The sequence below is a fragment of the Brachyhypopomus gauderio genome, chromosome 6 (genome assembly GCF_052324685.1).
Source record: "Brachyhypopomus gauderio isolate BG-103 chromosome 6, BGAUD_0.2, whole genome shotgun sequence".
In the NCBI taxonomy this organism is placed as follows: domain Eukaryota; kingdom Metazoa; phylum Chordata; class Actinopteri; order Gymnotiformes; family Hypopomidae; genus Brachyhypopomus; species Brachyhypopomus gauderio.
The window spans coordinates 5763746-5789063 of NC_135216.1; the positions used below are offsets into that span (position 1 = coordinate 5763746).

The 25318-nt window shown below is 42.5% G+C and overlaps 1 protein-coding gene and 2 pseudogenes across 2 annotated transcripts; all 3 read left to right on the top strand.

Moving 5' to 3' along the window:
- The first annotated feature begins 1940 nt into the window (after nucleotides 1-1940).
- Nucleotides 1941-5263, top strand: LOC143516565 (keratin, type I cytoskeletal 13-like). The gene is made up of 7 exons (XM_077008243.1): nucleotides 1941-2452; nucleotides 3334-3416; nucleotides 3651-3807; nucleotides 4027-4188; nucleotides 4297-4422; nucleotides 4568-4791; nucleotides 5024-5263. Exons 1-7 carry the CDS (start codon nucleotides 1994-1996, stop codon nucleotides 5151-5153), a joined length of 1341 nt encoding a protein of 446 aa, XP_076864358.1. The 5' UTR covers nucleotides 1941-1993; the 3' UTR covers nucleotides 5154-5263.
- A 12279-nt stretch (nucleotides 5264-17542) lies between these two features.
- On the top strand, nucleotides 17543-20781 carry LOC143516562 (uncharacterized; annotated as a pseudogene).
- Nucleotides 20782-20883: 102 nt separating this feature from the next.
- LOC143516567 (keratin, type I cytoskeletal 13-like) lies at nucleotides 20884-25043 on the top strand (annotated as a pseudogene). Its single transcript, XR_013131735.1, has 7 exons — nucleotides 20884-21393; nucleotides 22199-22281; nucleotides 22515-22671; nucleotides 22891-23052; nucleotides 24063-24188; nucleotides 24354-24577; nucleotides 24804-25043. The product of XR_013131735.1 is annotated as a keratin, type I cytoskeletal 13-like (transcript).
- The last annotated feature ends 275 nt before the right edge of the window (nucleotides 25044-25318 follow it).

Here is a 25318-nt window from a genome sequence, read left to right on the forward strand (position 1 = left end):
TCTCTCGGGACCTCCTGAGAGTATCGTTCTAAAGACTGTTCTGTAGCTAGGGTAGGGTTCTCTCTCACAAGAGACACAGAATGGGGTGCTGACCCATCCTGCCCCAGGAGCCATCTTTCCGAGCCGTCAACTGTCTTTCCAGTAGTCACCAATCTATTATTGGTTGTCAGCTAGTCTCTTCCTAGACGTCACTGGCTGTGCCAGATTTCAATTTCAGATTTCAAGATACATCTTCTAGATCAGGGATGGGCAACTGGCGGCCCGCGGGCCGCACACGGCCCTCGTCCTCACTCAGTGCGGCCTGCAAATAGATCAATAATAATTTAATAATTAAAAGGAAAAAAAATGATAGAGCAGGACTTTTTTGTTCTTGTCACGTAGGGCTATGCCCCCTCTACTCACTGTCACTCTAGTGTCCCTGTTCGTCGTCATTGTTGTTCCTTGCCGGGTTATCCCGCCCTGCGTGTCTGTTGCGCTGGTTTCCCTCGGTTTGCCACGCCCGTGTCGTCATCGTGTTCAGTTGTGTCTAGTTTAGTCCTGTGTACTTGTATCTCTGTGTTTCGCCCGTTGACGGTTATTTGTGGTTTGTTTGGTTTTGTGGATTATCTCTGTCATCGCTGTTCTGGTATTTTCCGTCTCCGTTGTGTTTCTCCGTTGTGAATGGCTCTCCTGTTACGACTCCTGCCTGTCCTGTTGACCACTTGGATGGCTCTCCCGTTTTGACCCGTGCCTGTACAAACGACTTCGCCTATGGAATTCCCCTTATTAAATCTCGCTCTTCTCAGCATTTGTGTTCGCCTCCTCGCTCCGCAGCGCGAGCTGCGTTACAGCTCTTTGATATGAAGGAGTTCAAATTCCTTTTTGCACTTTTTAATTAAGCAAATATTTTGTCTCTGTTGCTTATTAAGGACATGTTAATACATTTATATGCAGAAAATAGATGTATGTTGGTGCAATAAACATACAGATCTGAATTCATTTAAAATGTGTTCTTTTTGAGAATAATTTGAATCCGTGTATCATTTGTTCATTTGATATTCAACTGAAAATCAAAATCGGAAAATCAAAAAAACAATTAATTATTTTGTTTTTCTTTTTGAATATGAGAACAAAAAAACAAACCAGGCTTGTATTTTTCTATCCAAAAGAGATGTTAATGCTAAAGGGTGAGACATTTGTGCCTGGGGTTCATGATCACCTTGTCTATTAAGTATTAAAACCTATAGCACAGCAGTGACATAGTACTCACAAGCAAAATATCTGCATTTTTATTTTTAAATGAATTCTTATTCTCAAACATTAACTTGTGTCATATCTCGGGCGTTCTCAGCAATATCTCAGGCGTTCTTGGGCGTTTAACCTCACCTGACTCGTTTTACAGCCACTGTTCTGCCATTGAAAATATCCTTAGGGTCTGTACTAGGGGTTAAGCTTTTTCAAAATGATTTATAGCATGAGGACAAAAAACATTAAAGACTTTAAAGAAGCTGTTCACTCTGGCCTACTTGAACAACCTCTGATAATCCTTGATGGTTAAACTTATTCAAATTACACACATCATTTAATACTTGTACGTGCTGGTACAACATTAAACTCCATATCTACTACTATATTACATACTGCTGTTCATATACTTTATATGTGATATTGTATTTCAAGTCAGGATAACTCTGGACCAAAACCCATCGTTGCATTTTGTTGCCTGAGGTGTCATTAGCTATTTGTACTTCAACATTGGTAACAGCCCTTTGCAGAGATTTCAACATCACTGAGTTAGAGATTGTACTCTGTGTTTTTAATTTGCTTTCTTCATTACAGGTTCGTCTGGTTCAGAGGCATTTGCCTGCAGGGGAGGAACACTCCTCTGGAACCCCCAACCCCCACCCTCCCACCTGCCCAACCCTCCCTCGTGAAAGTTAAAAGGACAGGCTTTCTACAGTCTCAACTCATTCCTTCTCCAGCTTGAGCAGCAAAGAACTACATCTGAACCATCATGAGCCACCTAAGAGCTGGCTCTGTCCAGAGCTTTTCCAGCGGAGGTCGTATGAGCGGTCAGAGAGCCAGGAGCGTTCATGGTGGCGTAGGTGATGTTCGCATCTCCAGTGGCTACAGCCTGGGCAGTGGTTACAGCGGTGGTGCTGGCGGTGGATACAGTGCTGCAGGTGGATTCGGATCTGGTGGTGGCAGTGGTGGTTATGGCTTTAGCTTTGGCTCCAAGTCTGGTGGAGGTGGCTTTGACCTGTCTGATGGCTTGGATCTGTCCACAAACGAGAAGGCCACCATGCAGAACCTCAACGACCGTCTGGCCTCCTACCTGGAGAAGGTGCGCTCACTGGAGAAGGCCAACGCTGAGCTGGAACTGAAGATCCGCCAGTTCCTTGATGGCAAGACCTCACCCAAGTCTCGGGACTACTCTGCCTACTACGCCACAATCAGTGATCTTCAAGCGAAGGTATGTCATGGTATTTGTGTGCTACCATGATATAAAAAAGCAACTTTCTCACTACCTTTAATCATTAATTTTTTTACCATGAACATTTTAAGTTTCAGTCCATGTTTTTTCACTTATCTTCAGTAATGTTGAGGCTGGGGTTATATATTCTCTATATCTTAAGTGTTCCATCTCTGGGTCTTAACAGTATTTCAGCGTGTTTTTTGCATTTCAAACATTTGGGATAGGTTTAGAAACCATTACTAAGAACAGACGTTTGGAAAATTGTTGCTGTTTATGGCGTAATGTTCTTCAATGTGTAGTCTAGTGTAAATAACTACTAATTACTTGTATAAAAATCTAAGATTTTTTTGGTTGGACCAATACATTCACACAATAGATAATTTTACAACACATTTGCAATATACTAGATCAGAATAAATAACTCATAAATATCTTGGTGGTAAATGATTAAAAAATCTATCAGGTGCCAAAGTAGAATTATGTAGAGGCACTGGACTATGAACTAGAGAACTGGACTATGTGTGAACAGAATTTAAGAACTGGACTATGTATAAACAGAATTTCAGAACTAGTCTGCTCAACACTCACTGCAATTGCTCTTTGCCTTCTTCTGTTGTACCTGTTTTGACCTACTTCATTTTGTTTTCTCATTGCCACGCCCTGTTCTTTTTCGTTACGTGGTTGCATGCAACAAAGGGTTATTCTAAAAAGGTCTTAGCCAGTGCCCATCCTATAGGAAAAGAATCAAAAACTGCATAAAATGTCACGTGATGTATCTGTGCATCACTCTAAAAGGAGATTTTACCGAAGTGTTTTTCAACTGGGAACTTTTTATTAAGTTTAGATTTATACTGATACATATTTGCTTGATACTATAGATTCAGGATGCTGTGACGGTGAATGCTTCGATCTATCTCCGTATTGACAACGCCAAACTGGCAGCTGATGACTTCAAAGTCAAGTAAGTGTGTCATCACGGACTGCTTTAAACATTTCATGTCAAACCAATGTGCCAAAATGTAATAATGCAATCCACCTAAAGGTTAGAATTGAAAAGAATCATACATATTTTGGCAGTGTCTAGATTTATAATCAGAATGTCGTTGAGGTGACCACAAGACATGCCTCATTCAGATGTATTTTTCTGACAGCACAGAGTCTCTTCTCATTTGTAACACATTTATCACTTTTGCAGGTACGAGAATGAGCTGGCTCTGAGAATGTCTGTGGAGGGAGACATCGCTGGGCTAAGGAGAGTCCTGGATGAGATGACCTTGAGCAGGGCTGACCTTGAGTCCCAAATCGAAGGCCTTAGGGATGAGCTTATCTACTTAAAGAAGAACCATGAAGAGGTATGTCAAAGTTACCCATGATCCAATCCTAGGTATATCATCAGCAATTTCAGTAAGCTGTTAGATTATTTTAGCTGCAAAGACATGCATAGATTTGCATGAACTAGATCCAATGGAAGTGTTTGAAAGAGTTCCGTTTCAGTGTTGTAAAATGTTTCCTGGAAAACACCTTTACCATGTACACAACATGTATATAACATCTTGCTCACCTCTTTTCAGGAGCTCCTAGCAGCACGTACTCAGATGGGTGGTCAGATCAACGTCTCAGTGGATGCTCCTGCACAGGAAGACCTGTCTGCCATCATGAATGGAATCCGTGAGCACTATGAAGCTTTGGCTGCAAAGAGTCGCAAAGAACTTGAGAACTGGTTCCAGGGCAAGGTACATTCTTATTGGAATATTAATCATTATTCTCTGACCAATCAGCTAGGCTGCAGTAGTATGTTACTCTGTTTATAATATTTGTTTTTTTATTTTGTATTTCAATAGTGTGACGCACTAAAACAAGAAGTCACCGCCCAGACAGAAACAGTCCAGACATCCAAGACTGAATTAACAGAACTCAAGCGAACACTCCAGGCTCTAGAAATCGAGTTGCAGTCTCAACTAAGTATGGTAAGATTTCATTCACCTATACTGTATTTCTGCTCTTTGTATTGTATGTCTTTTCATGGTGACTGTCAAGGCAATCCTGTGCATCCTGCTGGTACAATACAGGCGTGATATAATGAGATATAATGTCTCTTCTTTCTTCTTCCAGAAAGCGTCTCTTGAGGCCACCCTGGCTGACACACAGAACCGCTATGGCAACATGCTAGCCAGCTTCCAGTCACAGGTCAGCAGTCTGGAGGAAACTCTGTCACTGCTAAGGGTAGAACTGGAGAACAAGAAACATGAGTACAACATCCTCCTGGACCTCAAGACCAGGCTGGAGATGGAGATTGCTGAGTACAGGAGACTTCTGGACGGAGAGGGAGGTGGCAGGTAAGAACATGGCAGGAGGCTCTTGCCTGATTTGTATGAACATCCATCAAGTTTTGTAATCAAGTTTTGTCAAAAAAGGGCCAATGAGAAGTGAAATTATTCAAAGAGAATAGAGAATGTCAATGAAAATTCTTTACCATAATGTCAGAAGTTTATTTAGTGATTCAGTTTGTGACTGGGGAAAGAGGTACTTAAATGAGGTGCTAAAATAAGGTTCTGTTCATTCTTTCAGTCAACAACAATCACAAACGAGTCAACATCAATCCCAAACGTCCCGCAAGATGATTATTGTTACTGAGGAAATTGTGGATGGTAAAGTGGTCAGCTCTTCATCTGCCACTAAATCTGAAATCATATCATAATAAGGAAGACAGTTTCCAAATCTTCACTCGATGCCATGAAGACCTGAAGCCCTGTGTAGCCCTTCCTCTGTGCTCACAGAGAACAATAAAATCTAAAGAGTGACTAATAATCCATGTGGATCTTGTTTTATTTCACACTAGCTCACATGCCCAACAATCACCTACACATCAACATGCCAAAGTAAATTACTCCTCTGACTCTCATTCTTGTATGTTTGTGACACTAGAAACATCAGGAATTCAAAAAATTCTGCAGGCTATTCAGTAAATACATTTCATAATTGCCTGCCTCAGAAGCATGTGTTATGGGTGCACTGCTGACAGAATGAGTTTCAGAAACCAGTTTAAATCCAGGTGCTATTTTAACCTATTTTGCATGTTGCAAGACTGCAGTCCTAAATATCATTGGTATGTAGCGCAACAGTTACAAAGAGCAAACAAGACCAGGATCCATTTGAGGAGCAAAGTCTTTACTACTTTAGCCTGTTGTCTAAACTAAACCAGTATCTTTTCATTAATTCATTCTTTCACCAGATTGAAAAATATTGCGAAAAAATAGCTCCTGTGCCAAGCAGCTCATAAAAGGACTGTTTATTTTGACTTGATCTTAAAAATATAAAATATTTTTTTAATAATGTTTAAACATTTCACTTTATTAAACGTGCACCATACTGAATTAAGCCAAACCATGAATTGAGACAGGCATTAGTGTTTTAGATATATTATTAGATATGCCACTACCCAGCATGCAATGTGTCGTGACATAGATTCCCATTCACTATACTGTATGTTGTAAAAGTTCTCTTCAGAAAGGTAGTTACTAGCTAGCAATTGATAACGTCAGTTACCCCCTTCCCTAAACTCATTAAAGAAATTTGAAAAGACCTCCAACCCCCCCCCCCCCCCTCACTAAATAAGCAGGTCTTAATCCTCATGGATTAGAGACTCACAATAAACAGAAGCTTCAGATGTCGCTAGTGTAATCGTCTTCTATTGTCTCTTTTGTGTTTTTTGTAATTGGCAAAAGCTCCAATTAAAGTGGTAACTGAGTCGGGTGAAGGGTGCTTCGTTTTAATATGAGAACGCATGTTTGATGTGTTTCCATTTTTGGCTGAGAATTTTTGTAAGCAGATCTTACACACTGACTCATATAGGCTTGCTTGCTCTCCTTTTTATTTGATACAAATCCAAAATGCTACCAATCTGTAGCAGTGGTGGGTTTTTTTTCTTTGAAACCAGCTCGCTTGACTCGTCGTCATTGTGGCTTTTTTCCTCTCTGTATGATCTTAGTGAAAACCAACCTAGCCACTAGGGTGCACACACCAGTGTATTTTAGTGCCGGTCCCAAGCCCGGATAAATAGAGAGGGTTGCGTCAGGAAGGGCATCCGGTGTAAAAACTGCGCCAAATCAAATTATGCGAATCAAAAATAGGAATTCCATAGCGGATCGGTCGAGGCCCGGATTAACAACGACCGCCACTGGTGCTGTTGTCCAACAGGGCATTAGTGGAAATTGGACTACTGTTGGGACAAGGAGGAGGAGAAGAGGGGGAAGAGGGTTCTGAAGATGAAGGAGAGGAGGCAGAGCAGGAAGGTGGAGGTTAGAGTTGGTACGTTGAATGTGGGCTCTATGACAGGTAAAGGGAGAGAGCTACCTGATGCGATGGAGAGAAGGAAGATGGATATACTGTGTGTACAGGAGACCAAGTGGAAGGGGAGCAAGGCCAGGAACATTGGTGGTGGCTTCAAACTCTTCTATCATGGTTTAGACAGGAAGAGAAATGGAGTAGGGGTAATCCTGAAGGATGAGTTTAGTAAGAGTGTAGTGGAGGTAAAGTAAGTGACAGGGTGATCTGTGTAAAGTTAGAGATTGATGGGGTGATGATTAATGTTATCAGTGCTTATGCTCCTCAGGTAGGTTGTGATTTGGATGAGAAAGAGGAATTCTGGAGAGAGTTAAAGGAAGTTGCTTGGCAGGTTCCTAAAGAAGAGAGAGTGGTTCTTGGAGCAGATTTAAATGGACATGTTGGTGGAGGGAACAGTGGTGATGAGGAAGTGTTGGGAAGATATGGTGTTAATGAAAGGAATACGGAAGGACAAATGGTAAATTTTGCTAAAAGGATAAAGATGGCTGTAGTGAACACTTACTTTAAGAAAAAGGAAGAGCACAGGGTAACGTATAAGAGTGGGGGAAGATGCACACAGGTCGAGACGAAACCTGAAAGAGGTTAGTGATTGCAAGGTGTTACCAGGGGAGGGTGTAGCTAAACAGCATAGGATGGTGTTATGTAGGATGGTTTTGGAGGTGAAGAAGAGGAAGAGAGTGAGAGTGGAACCCAAGATCAGGTGGTGGAAGTTAAAGGATGAGGACTGTGGTGTAAAATTCAGGGATGAGGTGAGGCAGGTACTGGTTAATGGTGGTGGTGTTCTGGATACCTGGGATGAGACTTCAAATGGAGTGAGGGATGTGGCTAGAAAGGTACTTGGTGTGACCTCAGGAACGAGGAAGACAGACAAGGAGACGTGGTGGTGGAATGAGGAAGTTCAAAAGAATTGGGCTAAAAAGAATTGGGATTTTCAGCGAGATGAAGAAAGTAGACAGAGGTATAAGGAGATGTGTTGTAAGGCAAAGATAGCAGTGGCAGAAGCTAAAGAGAAGGCATATAGCAAGCTGTATGAGAAGTTGGACACTAAGGAAGGGGAAAGGGATCTGTATAGATTGGCCAGACAGAGAAACCGTGATGGGCAGAATGTGCAGCAGGTTAGGAGGATAAAGGTGGAAATGTGTTGTCTGGTGAGGAGAGTGTCTTGGGAAGGTGGAAGGAGTATTTTGAGGAACTGTTGAATCAAGAAAATGAAAGGGAAAGAAGGTTAGAAGAGGTAGGGATTGTGAATCAGGAAGTGCCCCAGGTGAGCAAGGAGGAAGTAAGGGCTGCAATTGAATGAAAAAAATGAAGTGTGTAAGGCAGTTGGACCGGGTGATATTCCAGTGGAGGCATGGAAATGTTTGGGAGAGACAGCAGTGGAGTTTTTGACTGGGTTATTTAACAGAATCTTGGAAGGTCAGAAGATGCCTGAGGAGTGGAGACGAAGCATAATGGTGCCGATTTTCAAGAATAAGGGCGACATTCAGAGCTGTAGTAATTACAGGGGGATGAAGTTGATCAGCCACAGCCTGAAAATCTGGGAAAGAGTAGTGGAAGCTAGGCTTAGAGGAGACATAGAGATATGTGAGCAGCAGTATGGTTTCATGCCAGCTAAGTGCACCACAGATGCTATGTTTGCTTTGAGAGTGTTAATGGAGAAGTATAGGGAAGGACAGAAGGAGTTACATTGTGTGTTTGTTGACTTAGAGAAAGTTTATGATAGAGTACCGAGACAGGAGCTGTGGTATTGTATGAGGAAGTCAGGAGTAGCAAAAATGTATGTAAGGGTGATGCAGGATATGTATGAGAACAGTGTGACAGCAGTGAGATGTGCGGTAGGAATGACAGATGGGTTTAAAGTGGGGGTAGGACAACATCAGGGATCAGCCCTGAGTCCCTTCTTGTTCGCAATTGTCATGGACAGACTGACGGACAGGAGTCCCTTTGGACTATGATGTTTGCTGATGACATTGTGATCTATAGTGAGAGTAGGGAGCAGGTGGAGGTGAGCTTGGAAAGATGGAGATATGCTTTGGAGAGCAGGGGAATGAAAGTGAGCAGGAGTAAAACAGAGTACATGTATGTGAATGAGAGGGCAGACGGTGGACAGGTCCAGTTACAAGGAGTTGACTTGGTGAAGGTTGACGAGTTTACCTACTTAGGGTCGAGGATACAGAGTAATGGAGGAAGTAAAAGAGAGGTAAAGAAGAAAGTGCATGCAGGGTGGTGTGGATGGCATAAAGTGTCTGGGGTGATCTGTGATAGAAGGGTGTCGGCTAGAATGAAAGGAAAGATCTATAGGACAGTAGTGAGACCTGCTATGTTGTATGGACTGGAGACAGTGGCACTGACAAAGAGATAGGTGAGGAAGATGGAGGTGTCTGAGATGAAGATGTTGAGATTTGGAGTGATGAGGAATGATAGGATCAGAAATGGGTTTATTAGAGGATCAGCACATGTAGCATGTTTTGGAGATAAAGTTAGAGAAACGAGATTGAGATGGTTTGGACATGTACAGAGGAGGAAGGAGAGGTATATTGGTAGGAGGGTCTTGAGGATGGAACTTCCAGGCAAGAGGAGGAGAGGTAGACCTAAGAGGAGGTTTATGGATGCAGTGGTAGAGGATATGAGAGTGGCTGGTGTGTCAGTGGAGGACACTCAGGACAGGGCCAGATGGAGGAGTTTGATCCGCTGTGGCAACCCCTAAACGGGTATAGCTGAAAGAAGAAGAAGAAGATCTTAGTGAAAACCGCCACTCCATAACCAATCAGTGAGCTCCAACTGCTGACCCCACCCACAGATCTTTGTAATGGATGCGCAAAACCATTAAAGTTTATGCAATATCTACAGACATATTATGCAATAAATTTTATTTGTAGATATTATGCAATATCTACAAATTTAGCAATTAATTGTAACTTTTGTATAAACTTTAATGGTAAAACTCAGTTTACCTGCAGCTGTGAAACAGAACCCCTGCATTCCGCAATGTTTGACGCTGGTGGAGTGGGCGTGGCTTGGTCTGAGTGGTGGTTTCAGAGCTCTGTGTCAGTCCGGAATCAGTGACCAATGGAGATTGCAGAGGAACATCTTCATCTAAGACCCTCCCACACGTGAAATGTGTTCCAAAACTCAGAAGCAAAAAACGAAGCAGAAGCAAAGAGAGATTCCAGAAGCAAAAGACCTTACTGGGAAAATCCAAAAAAACAAAACAATGGAACCAAAAACTGTTAAAATGCAAACGAAAATAAGTTTCAAGTAACCAATTATATTTTTTAAATTTACTTTTGATATATATTTTTCTGTTTTGCATTCACAACATATACTATCTGGATGCTAAGAATTTTGCCTGCAGATTTACCTTTGCTTCTGTGGAACCTTTGACACAAAAATCACACCATACAAAACGTCTTAAATGCCCCATTTTTCAAAGTATAGATTTGGCACGTTGTGTCACGTCTCGTGGTTAATATACTGCCACAATTTTACAATACTGTCATCATCAAGCTATTATTAGCTTAGCTCAGCAAGTTTTTCAAATAAATATATTAAACACATTTTAGATGCACTTTTGAAATAATAACAATATTGCAGTAGGCAAATTGCACTTATTTGCACTGGTGGTAGTTGTTTTTAATTTTTTTAATTTATTAATATTTAAAAGTTGTTCTCTGCACTACTTAATGTAAAATATTTTTAAAATATTTTTGTGCAACACCTTTATATTTATTTCTTGTTATACAGTGATATTTATAATTAATTAGCTTTTTATTTGTTTCTTCCTTATAAACCCTTCCAGTTTCGATGCTGTTGTAAGGGTGTTTCAAGAAAGATTGGAAAGCGAAAGTTTGTGAAAAACCGGTATGTCTTTTGTGTTATGAGGCGGTGGCGGTTGTGGAAAAGTACAATCTATGTCGGTATTTTGAGACCAAACCCGGAGCTAAATATGCTACAATTAGGCATCAAGAAACAACAACAATTTGACAATGAATTAAAAGGCAAACTGTGATCGCAACAGAATGTGTTCACAACCACAAACAATGCGGCTGAAAAAGCTGGTTTTGTTGTGGCTGAAGAAATCGTCGCACTTCAAAGTCTTTTTCAGAGCGTTTTTGAAGCACATGCAGTTGCTATTTGATATTTTAATTTTTGAGCAAACTTTGTTATTTTTCTTTATTCACTTGAATAGTTTGATCGCTGATTTTGAAGCCGTGAAATAAAATTAGTGGTGGGCATAGATTAATTTTTTTAATCTAGATTAATCTCACTGAAATCTTGAAATTAATCTAGATTAATTTACAAAACATGAATTTGTAAGCCTACATACTGTACATTAAAAGGGGTTGATAACATGTTTATTCAGCTAAACATGATATTTGAAATGTAAGCCAACATTTAGTACATTTAACCTCACGGACGTAATTTGTAATTACGTAATTTTTTTCAAAAGCCGGTTTTGGTCCTCTGCATTTTTAACGGTTAAAAAGAAATATTTAAATAGCGACGAATCTAGCGCTAGGACCATGCAGAAAACGACCGCTCCGAGCTCCGCTCCGGTAACACTTTACGTTCCTAAAAATGAATTTTCCATGAAGCAAACCTGGCGACTTCGTGGCTGCATCCATGTAAACACACGAACGATTTGTAATTCACAGGTTTGAAAACTCGTTCTCGCCCCTACTGTGCAATTTGGTTAGGAATACAGCCAAGCTAAACTATCAAGTTGAAAGTCATCATAGTTTGCTTACCCATTTTGACACACTTCCTAACCCAACTTTAAGAATAGATTAATGGCGATAATTTTTATATCGCCCGATAAGAGTATCACATTAACGAACGCCGTTAACGGCCCACCACTAAATAAAATTCAATCGTTTTCTACCCCAAAGAGATGTTAATGCTAAAGGGTGAGACATTTGTGCCTGGAGTTCATGATCACAGTGTCTATTAAGTATTAAAACCTATAGCTCAGCAGCGACATAGTACTCACAAACAAAATATCTGAATGAATGAATGAATGAATGAATGATTCAATTTATATAGCGCCTTATCTAGATACCCAAGGCGCTTTACAATTGTTAACACAGCTACGTTACAGACAACCAACCAATCACACACCGGCGAGAAGCAGCAGCCAATTGCGCACAGCGTACTCTCTACCGGGATCCACAGCCCCCTGGGGGACTGAATGGGGTGCAGGAAGGGGAGAGAGGACAGACCCTAGTGGCAGAGCACCATCCACCACTGGGCACACAAGCACACACACACATTCATGCACACACACTCAGACAACAACTTGTTTTTATTGAACAGAGAGAGACACAGACACACACTCAGGGAGAGACACAGACTCAGGGAGAATTTTGTCTGGGACTGCCAATTTACCTAACCTCCATGTTTTTGGACTGCATCTGCAATATGCATCTGCATGCATATTGACGGGTCGCCTTTACACATGCACAAAACAAATGTTTGAAGATACGGCCATAAGTGAAAGGAATACTGCCTAGACATGGGAATGACATGTTGATGTGATCTGAAACTGCCTTCTACCCTGAAAGAAGGTGTGCAGGTGGTGCTGTGTACAGGGGATGAGTTTCAGATGTGTCAGTGAGTGACATTGTGAATGCGTGATTACATTCACATGAGCACGTGCCCTCACAAACATGTACAAATGCCTAATTACTTAATTATTTACTTATATACTATTCCGTTATGTTTTTCGATTCATATGCAGAGAGCAAGCGTCATAATCTTTCTTTTGTTATTCCCATTTTCTTGCCTATAACAACTGATATTCTCTGGATGATATCCTCTGCTCAAAGTAGTTTTTTAGTAGTTTTTTTAGTGGTTGTTTTGTTGTTTGTTTGGTTTTTTTATTTTTAAAATGAATTTTTATTCTTAAACATTAACTTATGTCATATCTCAGACCCTCCAGAAAGTCACGATGTTGCGATTTGCAACTTCAACGCAACTTCAAGCAAACCCCGCGAATTCAGGGCGGTGTTGCAACTTCAGCCAATCACCGCAACTTTCCCGCAAATTTGACCAATCACTGATGTAGTCTTGATGTGACGTCGACAAACTCCTGCCTTAATTCCGTATATACGTTCAAGAGGAGCAGACTGAAAGCAGCATGAGCGACGAAAATAACGGCAAAAAGATCGGGAAAAGCAGTATCCCGGTACACTACATGAAAGCAGGGATAAACTGTTTTTTTTTTGTTTTCAGTGTTTTATTGTTTCACAACAATGGGTTCATACATGTATTTCCAACAAGTTTAATTTTTCATAGTCTTTTAAGAGACGGAAAGTCCATTTCTGACACCGAGCTGTTGCACATCGAGGGATCATTTCAAGAAAGTGAGAGGGATCATTGTGCATTCTCTGTCCCAACACCTGTGTTTTAAGGGGCGGGGCATACAAAATCTTGAGAGGGATCATTCCTGCCCAAACAATTACATACCACATAGAGCACATATGTCAAAGTTAAGGCCCGCGGGCCAGATCCGACCCACGATTTGATTATCTATGGCCCCCTGGATGATATTTAATTACTAGAACCGGCCTGCAGGCCACAGCCGCCTGATGGTGTTTTGCACGCACAAACACTACATTCCCCACAATGCAACGGTAGCCCGCAAAGTCATTGCAGCGCGGCGAGGGTCTGAGATAAAGTTTATAAGTTTAAACTTTAAACTGAGATAAAGTTTAAAGTCAGAGATAAAGTTTATTTATCTCTGATCCATATCTATGAGTTACTAGTTCGCTCTGCCAACCACTGCCGATCGATCTCGATATAATACTTAATTTGTGTCCATTTTACAGGCCGCCCCGTAACAACTTACGTTCACTAACACCCCCCGTCAACAATTAATGTTCGCCACCCCCTCCAGTTTCAAATCTCACTCCAAGAGATCTTGAAAAGTTGGCAACCCTGAATAAATAGGTAAATAGATCATTAAAATGGACTACTAAATAGAGGAAACCATACAACATTTACTCCTTATTGCACTGTACTCACAAAAAAGCAAAAACACACCGCAACTTCCATCGCAATTTTTTTGAAAAACACCCGCAACATCAAACATTTTAGTTCGCAACAATCACAAAAAAGGCCCGCGAAATCCTGGTGGGACTGATATCTCGGGCGTTCTCAGCAATATCTCAGGTGTTCTTGGGCGTTAAACCTCACCTGACTCGTTTTGCAGCCACTGTTCTGCCATTGAAAATATCCTTAGGGTCTGTACTAGGGGTTAAGCTTTTTCAAAATGATTTATGGCATGAGGACAAAAAACATTAAAGACTTTAAAGAAGCTGTTCACTCTGCTCTACTTGAACAACCTCTAAAAAATGATTATCCTTGATGGTTAAACTTATTCAAATTACACAGAAATGCCTGAAAAACAATGTTCAAAAGACCCATATTGGCAGCACTTGACATTTAGCACATGTAAATTTAGCACATGTAAGTTCATATTTATCATTTAATACTTGTAAGTGCTGCTCAATATTAAAATCCATATCTACTACTTTATTACATACTGCTGTCCATATGCTTTATATGCAGTTAGACATGGCAATGCCATTGACATCCAGGAAAGACTGGATGACAACATTGAAAGTGTGGTGACAGCTGGAGAGACAGTGGACAGCTCGGAGAGACAGCAACTGGGGCAGGGAGGGGTAGCATCCCGAGCTGCAGCTCCTGCGAGGGAGCACCCGAACAATGCTACGATGAACCCTAAAGAGTTATACCCCGCAGGGGTGCCCGAGAGGAGGGGAGAATGAGCACCCCAAATGGACGGATTTTCTGGTAGCGGCTGTTGCAAATGGACATTCGACTACGAATGCAGTCTGCAAATGTGGCAAGGTCTGCAAAAATCTGACAGGCCTAAAGATACATCAGACCAAGATGTGCTGCCTAAGGAGTCCTGTGGTGCAACGCACAGTGCCAGTACCCAGTACAGCATCTGGTGAGATGGAGGAGGATCCAGGCCCAGATACACCCCACAGTGCTCAGAGCAACACCCCAAAGCAGATCATCAGAACATCGTCAGATTTTGTGGCCCACTGCCAATAAGGAGTCAGAGTGGCAGGAGTTTGATGTAGATGTTGATTCAGCCCTTGAAGCAGCAGCGAAGGATGATGTAGAGCAGAGGCTCAGAACTAGGGCTGAACGATTTTGGAAAATAATCTAATTGCCAGAGGTGGGGACTCGAGTCACATGACTTGGACTCGAGTCAGACTCGAGTCATTAATATTAAGACTTTTGACTTGATTTGAAAAAATATTCAGAGACTTAGACTTGACTTGGACTTTTACACCAATAACTTGGGACTTGAATTGGACTTGAACCTGTTTACTTGCAAAGACTTGATTTTTTTTTACCCCAAATCTAAATTTTAAAACGCATATTAATATTTATAAAGTGCGCCCCATTAATTTCATTTCCGTCCTTCTGACGCAGACCAGTCCTCTGCTTTTCCACACTCTGTACGTGTGTGTGTGCATGGGCTGCAGCACAACCAATCAAATGGGGGGTTGGCGAACGTAAATTTTTACCGGGCGGGGTGTAAAATGGACACAAATTAAGTATTATATCGCGATCGATCGATCGCCAGTGGTTGGTGCCAGAGCGAACTAGTAACTCATTGAATCATAGATGTGGATCAGAGGTAAATAAACTAGATTTTTTTCCGGCGTGAGATATTCGGATGTGTGGCGTGAGAGCGTGTGAAGACGGTCAAATGCGTGTGTCTCACGCTCAATGCGTGAGAGTTGGCATCCCTGGGTTCTGTATCTGAACTCGGGGAAGAGAGCCTCTCTCTGTCACCATCATAATATCCAGTTCTATCCCAGCATGGATTGTGTATTTGAAGACATCTACGTCGAGAAAAAAAATATATTGACAAAAGTGGAGCGAGTTTTCAGCTATGGGGACATCATTCATCGTGCACAAATGACATACATACTTTTGGCCAGCAAATGCAATGCAGAATAGTTTACTGAAATGTCTAAAGTTGCAGATTCCTGTTAATTGTTCAGTTCTTATATTTGTTTGTCTTGTGTCACTCACACATGTTCTCCAAGAAACCAGATAAGAGAAGAGAGGGAAAATGCTGTTATGGTTCTTTGTATTGTACTGTGAAAATATCAGCACTTTTTATTTGAACATGGAGTTCTACTTATGACTTTTTCACAGAATATTTATTTAAGGAAAATTGTAGTTTAAAGTATGAATATTTTTGCAGCTAAGTTTAACAAATTGAACTGTGCAATAAAGAGGTGTAATTTTAATTTTTTTTTATACTTCGTGTTTTCAGTTGCACATGTTTTATCAAGATTTGAGGAGAATACAGATTTAAAAAAGAACGCATGTCTATTATTTACATTTAAAATATACCTGCAACATTGGTAAAAAAAAAAAAAGACTCGAAAGGACTTGAAATTCCAAGTTTCAGACTTGGGACTTGACTTGATTATTGCCTGTCTTGACTCGAGACTTGACTTGACTTGAGTGTCTTTGCTTGAGACTTGACTCGGGACTTGAGGTATAAAGACTTGGACTTACTTGAGACTTGCAAAACACTGACTTGGTCCCACCTCTGCTAATTGCAATTTTTTAAATTGCGATTGCGATTTTAAATCGCAATATTTTCCCACTGTTTTCAGGAAACTCTGTTTCGGCATTTTTTATACAGCTCAGATTCAGGGTTGGCAACTTTTCAAGATCGCTTGGAGTGAGACTTGAACCTGGAGTGGGTGGCGAACGTAATTTGTTATGGGGGGGGGGGGGGGGTAAATGGACTAAATTAAAGTATTATTATTATATCGTGATCGATCGATCGCCTGTGGTTGGCGCCAGAGCGAACTAGTAACTTTTTAGTCTAAGACGCTCAATGCGTGAGAGTTGGCAACCCTGCAGGTATAGCAACTTGGCTAAAATATGTGCGTGAGGGCATTTGGTAGCGCATATCCAGTGTGTTTAACAAAGCCATGAAGCCGGGCTTGTTCACTATATTAACGGACATCATGTCTTTCACTATGAACTCCGTTACTGCCCGAGTTATTTCAGCGTGCCGCTTCGAATTATATCCATAAGGAGTTACACTTTCAAACAGTTCAGTCAGTGAACCCTGTCTGCTGGACCGCGGTCAAGCTATGCGCGCTTTTGCGATTCATCCGTGCTTTAAATCTTATTGCGCCTATATGCGTGATTTTACGGTATTTCGCTGCTCACCGCATACTAAAGCTGTATAAGCGCAGAGAAACACTTTTGCGTATTTGAAGATGCAGCACTGGTCGTTGGCATTTTAGCCTTACAAATATCATACGAGGCTTTGTGGTTTTTTTTATGCTGAAGAAGGTTTGTAGTGTTTCCTCGCGTCGTAGCGACAGTAGCAAGGCACGTTTTACACAGTACCTGACGTTGAGCAGCATCTTTTTAAAAGCCAAAGTAATTTCACACAACTGATGTGCTGCCCCTCTTTGGTATTAGACTTTCAGTTGTGTCAGCTTCTGTCGAGCCTGAAGCCATTGTGCAACAAGTTAAAGTGCGCTGTGTTAACTTCTTCTCCACCTCCCTGCCTACTGCTCGGGTTTGCTCCGTTCGTCCTCGGCTCGGCTTGCTCCCAAGTCACGTGACCAGTTTAAATCGCAGCCTTTGCGATTAGAGAATCGCGTTTTAAAATATCGCGAGATTATCGCAAATGCTATTAATCGTTCAGCCCTACTCAGAACTATGAGCACATTCATAATACGCATCGCATCAGACAGGTTTGGCATCAAGGAACATCGTGCCACCAAGACTACAACAGCACCAATTCCAAACCGGCGTGAGAAGAAGATCTCTCAACTCAGAAATGGGCTGAGGATATTAAGGAGCCAGTATAAGAAGGCTAACGACAAGGAGAAGGAAGGCTTGGCAGAATTGAGGGGTGTGGTGAGGGAGAAGCTACTCACCCTCCGTCGGGCCAAGTGGCACAGGAAGAGGGGTAAGGAGAGGGGTCGAAAGTGCAATGCCTTCATTGCAAACCCATTTGGCTTTGCAAAGAAGCTGCTGGGAGAGAAACGCAGTGGTCAGCTCTCATGTCCGAAGGAAGACATCAACCACTACTTAAGCAACACCTATAGCGACAGCATGAGAGACCAAGATCTTGGCCACTGTGAAGGCCTTGTGTGCCCTCCTGAACCTAGCACCCCATTTGACAGTAGCGCACCCACCCTAAAGGAAGTGAAAGACGTCATCAGCTTCCAGAGCACCAGGCCCAAGTGGGGTTCCATACAAGGTCTTCAAACAGTGCCCCCGTCTGCTGGAACACCTATGGAAGATCTTCAGAGTTATCTGGAAAAGAGGGAAGGTACCCCAGCAGTGGAAGTATGCAGAGGGAGTATGGATCCCCAAGGAGGAGAACGCTAAGGACATTGAGCAGTTCAGAACAAACTCCCTTCTCAGCACAGAGTGCAAGGACCTCTTCAAGATCGTCTCCAACCGCCTCACAAGATTTCTGTTGAAGAACTCCTACATTGACACCTCTGTGCAGAAAGGCGGAGTCCAAGGAGTCCCAGGTTGTATTGAGCACACTGGCGTAGTGACTCAGCTGATCCGTGAAGCTACGGAGGGCAGGGGAGATCTGGCAGTATTTTGGCTGGACCCTGCCAATGTTTAAGGGTCAATACCACATAAGATGGTGGAATTGTCCCTGAGTAAATACCATGTTCCAGAGAAGGTGCGCCATCTCATCCTTCAACTATTATGACCATTTTAGCCTGAGGGTGTCCTCTGGGGCATTAACATCAGACTGGCATCGTCTGGAAAAAGGTATCATCACCAGCTGCACGATCTCTGTGTCCCTGTTTACCCTTGCAATGAATATGCTGGTTAAGTCAGCAGAAGTGGAGTCCCAAAGTCCATTGTCCAGATCTGGCATTGCCAGTCATGGCCTGGCGGCTAGGAAACTTGTCTTGTGACCGGAGGGTCGTGGGTTCGATTCCCAGACCTGAGGCCATGACTGAGGTGCCCCTGAGCAAGGCCCTTAACCCTCAATTGCTCACTTGTATAAAAATGAGATAAAATGTACTGTAAGTCGCTCTGGATAAGGGCGTCTGCCAAATACCATAAAATGTAAAATGTAAATCTGGTACCCGTCAGCCACCGATAAGAGCATTCATGGACGATCTCACGGTGACCACAACATCAGTGCCTGGATGTAGATGGCTCCTGCAAGGTCTGGATCGACTCATTACGTGGGCAAGAATGAGCTTCAAGGCTTGGAAAGCTCTTCATTGGTGATTTGAAAGACACAAGTGCTCGCCAAGCAACCAGCGACAACCTCAACCAGTGGCTCTTAGCTGTGGACAAGTCTGGACTTCATGGGAAGTTCAAGGTCTGGATCTATCAGCACAGCATCCTGCCTCGTCTCCTTTGGCCACTGCTGATGTATGAAATCCTAGGAGGGCTTTGAAAGAAAGGTCAGCCAGCACCTGCGCAGGTGGCTGGGTCTGCTACGGAGTCTGAGCAGTATCGCACTGTTTAGGCACGGGACCATGCTCCAGCTTCCTTTCAGCAGTGTCACAGAGGAGTTCAAGTTCGCCCGAGCCAGAGAGGTCCTTCTCTACAGAGACTCTGCTGATGAGAAGGTATCCTCAGCAAGCATGGGGGTTCGCACAGGAAGGAAGTAGCATGCCCAGGACGCAGTGGAGAGAGCAGAGGCAAGGCTGCGGCACAGCACCTTGGTTGGTACAGTGGCCACAGGGCGAGCAGGGCTGGGCAGCATCCAGAAGTCTTGTTTCAGCAGAGCTAAAGGAAAAGAAAGGCAGAAGCTCATACAGGAGGAGGTTCAGGCAGAGGTGGAAGAGGCCAGTTTCAGCAGAATGGTGGGCATGAGCAAGCAGGGGGCTTGGACCAAGTGGGAGAATGTCACAAGCCAGAAAATTACATGGACTGATCTGTGGAAGGCAGAGCCGCATCATTTCAAGTATCTTGTCTAATCGGTATATGATATCCTCCCAAGCCCTGCTAACCTGTTTACCTGGGGCCTAACAGACTCACCTAAATGCCAGCTTTGCCAGAGGCAGGATCCTTAGAACACATCCTGAGCTGTTGCCCAAAGGCCTAGGGAGATGGGCGGCATCGCTGGTGCCATGAGCAGGTTCTGCGGGTAATAGCAGACACCATCTGCACCGGCATCAACACCAGTAAGAAACAACAACAACCAACCAAGAACACTATTGCCTTTGTCCGGGCAGGGGTTAAACCTCAACCCTCCAAAAAGATTCAAGGAGGCCTACTCACAACAGCAAGGGACTGGCAGCTTTTGGTTAATCCGGGGGGGACAGTTGTGATTCCCGAACAACATCGCAGCCACGATACTTTGCCCAGACATGGTGTTGATGTCAACATCCAGCAGGCAGGTGGTGCTCCTCGAGTTAACAGTTCCCTGGGAGGATAGAATGGAGGAAGCCCAGAAGAGGAAGAGAGCAAAATATACCGAGCTTGTGGCTGAATGCCGGAGGAATGGGTGCAAGGCCCGCTGCGAGCCAATAGAGGTGGGCTGCAGGGGCTTCACAGGCAGATCCCTACACTGTGTCCTCGGACTCTTAGGGATTCATGGACTGCATAGGCGAAGAGCCACCAAGAACATCTTGAAAGCAGCTGAGAAGGCTTCATGGTGGCTCTGGTTGAAGAGGGGGGAGGCGTGGCGTAGTGCGCTACCTAGACACAAGTTGGGGGACTGATCACCCCTGGCTGGGTCGCCCAAGTGAGGGTGTATGACTAAGAAACACCAAGTGATCTCGGGAGAGTCACTGAAGATGTGTCCAGGTTACACCACCAGGTGTATCAAATGTCTGATATTGTATTTCAAGTCAGGATGACTCTGGACTAAATCCCATCATTGACCTTTGCACAGGTTTCAACATCCCTGAGTTAGATATTGTACCTTTTACCTTGCTTTCTTCATTACAGGTTCGGCTGGTTCAGAGGCATTTGCCTGCAGGGGAGGAACACTCCTCTGGAACCCCCAACCTCCCACCTGCCCAACCCTCCCTCGTGAAAGTTAAAAGGACAGGCTTTCTACAGTCTCAACTCATTCCTTCTCCAGCCTGAGCAGCAAAGAACTACATCTGAATCACCATGAGTGCCCTAAGAGTTGGCTCTGTCCAGAGCTTTTCCAGTGGAGGTCGTATGAGTGGTCATAGAGCCAGGAGCGTTCATGGTGGCGTAGGTGATGTTCGCATCTCCAGTGGCTACAGCTTGGGCAGCAGTTATAGCGGTGGTGCTGGTGGTGGATACGGAGGTGCAGGTGGATTCGTAGCTGGTGGTGGCAGTGGTGGTTATGGCTTTAGCTTTGGTTCCAAGTCTGGTGGCGGTGGCTTTGACCTGTCTGATGGCTTGGATCTGTCCACAAACGAGAAGGCCACCATGCAGAACCTCAACGACCGTCTGGCTGCCTATCTGGAAAAGGTGCGCTCACTGGAGAAGGCTAACGCTGAACTGGAACTGAAGATCCGCCAGTTCCTTGATGGCAAGACCTCACCCAATCTCGGGACTACTCTGCCTACTACGCCACCATCAGTGATCTTCAAGCGAAGGTATGTCATGGTATTTGTGTGCTATCATGATATAAAAAGCAACTATCCCACTACCTTTGATCATTAACTTTTTTTTTACCATTTTTTAAAGCTTCGGTCCATGTTTTAAGTTTCAGTGGTCCATATCTTAAGTGTTCCATCTCTGGGTCTTAACAGTATTTCAGCGTGTTTTTTGCATTTCAAACATTTGGGATAGGTTTAGAAATTGTTGCTGATTATGGCGTAGTGTTCTTCAATGTGTAGTCTAGTGTAAATAACTACTAATTACTTGTATAAAAATCTAAGATTTTTTTGGTTGGACCAGTACATTCACACAATAAATAATTTTACAACACACTTGCAATATACTAGATCAGAATAAATAACTCCTAAATATCTTGGTGGTAGCTGATTAAAAAATCTATCAGGTTCCAAAGTAGAATTTTGTAGAGGCACTAGACTATGAACTAGAGTACTAGACTATGTGTGAATGGAATTTCAGAACTAGTCTGCTCAACACTCTGCAATTGCGTCTTTGCCTTCTTCTGTTGTGCCTCTGTTTTGACCTCCTTCACTTTGGTTTCTCATTGCCACATCCTGTTCTTTTTCTTTATGTGGTTGTGTTCAACCATGCAACAAAGGGTTATTCTACAAAGGTTTTAGCCAGTGCACATCCTGTAGGAAAATAATTGAAAACCTGCATAGAATGCCACATGTGATGCATCTGTGCATCACTCTAAAAGGAGATTTTACAGAAGTGTTTTTCCACTGGGAGCTTTTTATTAAGTTTAGATTTATACTGATACATATTTGCTTGGTACTATAGATTCAAGATGCAGTGACGGTGAATGCTTCGATCTATCTCCGTATTGACAACGCCAAACTGGCAGCTGATGACTTCAAAGTCAAGTAAGTGTGTCACCAGGGACTGCTTTAAACAACATTTCATGTCAAATCAATGTGGCAAAATGTAATAATGCAATCCACCTAAAGGTTAGAATTGAAAAGAATCATGCATATTTTGGAAGTGTCTAGATTTATAATCAGGATGTCGTTGAGGTGACCACGAGACATGCCTCATTAAGATGTATTTTTCTGACAGCACAGAGACTCTTCTCATTTGTAACACATCACTTTTGCAGGTATGAGAATGAGCTGGCTCTGAGAATGTCTGTGGAGGGAGACATCGCTGGGCTAAGGAGAGTCCTGGATGAGATGACCTTGAGCAGGGCTGACCTCGAGTCACAAATCGAAGGCCTTAGGGATGAGCTTATCTACTTAAAGAAGAACCATGAAGAGGTATGTCAGAATTACCCATGATCCAATCCTAGGTATATCATCAGCAATTCCAGTAAGCTGTTAGATTATTTTAGCTGCAAAGACATGCATAGATTTGCATGAACTAGATCTAATGGAAGTGTTTGAAAGAGTTCCGTTTCAGTGTTGTAAAATGTTTCCTGGAAAACACCTTTACCATGTACACAACATGTATATAACATCTTGCTCACCTCTTTTCAGGAGCTCCTAGCAGCACGTACTCAGATGGGTGGTCAGATCAACGTCTCAGTGGATGCTCCTGCACAGGAAGACCTGTCTGCCATCATGGATGGAATCCGTGAGCACTATGAATCTTTGGCTGCAAAGAGTCGCAAAGAACTTGAGAACTGGTTCCAGGGCAAGGTACATTCTTATTGGAATATTAATCATTATTCTCTGACCAATCATCTAGACCAGTGTTGCGAATAACGCCGTGGTAAGGTCGTCATTTTGTCAGTAACGGGATAATATAATTAGTTACTTTTCCTGTCGTTACAACGCCGTTAACGTTACTGGTCATTAAAAGCGGTGCGTTACTATATATTGATATACTAACAGTAAACTGAGCGGACCGCTGTCCAGGCTAGTGAGGAGTAACAGATCTCGATAGGTCACAGTTCTCGGTGTAACACCTGTTTAATTTAACAAGTCAGTAAGCGATTGGCTAAGGCAGCATTATGATAGCCAATCAGAGCCAGTGTTTTTACACGCGCGCCGAAGCACGCGAGTGACACGACACAAACGGAGAAGAGGCCGAAATGGCGTCAGGTGCAAGCCGAAGAAAACTAGAACTTTCAAGGCGATATAAACATTATTTAAGAAAATACTTGAAGTTCCTGAATGTCTAACAGACTGGGTATTTGATTTATTTAATTAAGAATAGAGGTTTTATTGTTAAGTTTACTTATGTTGTAAACAAACCAGTTGTCTCAGGTTGAGAGAATTTAATTTAATTTCATAGATGTAAATGCACTTTATATAGTGTAACTGTTTACTTTTGCTTTTTTTTTTCCAAAGATTTGGGATTTTAAAGGATTTTATCCTGCACTGGTCTGTGGATGTGCAATAAATATAAAAAGTTAAACAATTTTCTGATCTACTCATTTCAACTGACTGTGAAAACTGCTTTAAAAAAAAACTTAATTAATTGGCATATAACCTTTTTTTAATTGTAACGCAAATAGTTACTTTCCCTGGTAACGAGTTACTTTTATTATAGAGTAATTCAGTTACTAACTCAGTTACTTTTTTGAACAAGTAGTGAGTAACTATAACTAATTACTTTTTTTAAGTAACTAGACCAACACTGATCTAGACTGCAGCAGTATGTTACTCTGTGTATAATATTTGTTGTTTGTTTTGTATTTCAATAGTGTGACGCACTAAAACAAGAAGTCACCGTCCAAACAGAAACAATCCAGACATCCAAGTCTGAATTAACAGAACTCAAGTGAACACTCCAGGCTCTAGAAATCGAATTGCAGTCTCAACTAAGTATGGTAAGATTTCATTCACCTATACTGTATTTCTGCTCTTTGTATTGTATGTCTTCTCATGGTGACTGTCAAGGCAACAAAAAGTGCATCCTGCTGGTACAATACAGGGGTGATATAATGAGAATCTTAAGGCAAGAGTCAAATTCTGTCTCTTCTTTCTTCTTTCAGAAAGCGTCTCTTGAGGCCACCCTGGCTGACACACAGAATCGCTATGGCAACATGCTAGCCAGCTTCCAGTCACAGGTCAGCAGTCTGGAGGAAACTCTGTCACTGCTAAGGGTAGAACTGGAGAACAAGAAACATGAGTACAACATCCTCCTGGACCTCAAGACCAGGCTGGAGATGGAGATTGCTGAGTACAGGAGACTTCTGGACGGAGAGGGAGGTGGCAGGTAAGAACATGGCAGGAGGATCTTGCCTGATTTGTATGAACATCCATCAAGTTTGGTAATGTCAAAAAAGGGCCAATGAGAGGTGAAATTATTCAAAGAGAATAGAGAATGTCAATGAAAATTCTTTACCATAATAGCAGAAGTTTATTTAGTAATTCAGTTTGTGACTGGGGAAAGAGGTACTTAAATGAGGTGCAAAAAAATAAGGTTCTGTTAATTCTTTCAGTCAACAACAATCACAAACGAGTCAACATCAATCCCAAACGTCCCGCAAGATGATTATTGTTACGGAGGAACTTGTGGATGGTAAAGTGGTCAGCTCTTCATCTGCCACTAAATCTGAAATCATATCATAATAAGGAAGACAGTTTCCAAATCTTCACTCGATGCCATGAAGACCTGAAGCCCTGTGTAGCCCTTCCTCTGTGCTCACAGAGAACAATAAAATCTAAAGAGTGACTAATAATCCATGTGGATCTTGTTTTATTTCACACTAGCTCACATGCCCAACAATCACCTACACATCAACATGCCAAAGTAAATTACTCCTCTGACTCTCATTCTTGCATGTTTGTGACACTAGAAATTCAAAAAATTCTGCAGGCAATTCAGTACATACGTTTCATAATTGCCTGCTTCAGAAGCATGTGTTATGGGTGCACTGCTGACAGAATGAGTCTCAGAAACCAGTTTAATTCCAGGTGCTATTTTAACCCACTTTGCATGCTACAAGACTGCAGT

Coding starts and splice junctions, on each gene's coding strand:
- LOC143516565 (XM_077008243.1), top strand. CDS start 1,994: ATGAGCCACCTAAGAGCTGGCTCTGTCCAGAGCTTTTCCAGCGGAGGT. Junction 3,417..3,650: donor GCTGATGACTTCAAAGTCAA/GTAAGTGTGTCA, acceptor TCACTTTTGCAG/GTACGAGAATGAGCTGGCTC. Junction 4,189..4,296: donor AGAACTGGTTCCAGGGCAAG/GTACATTCTTAT, acceptor GTATTTCAATAG/TGTGACGCACTAAAACAAGA.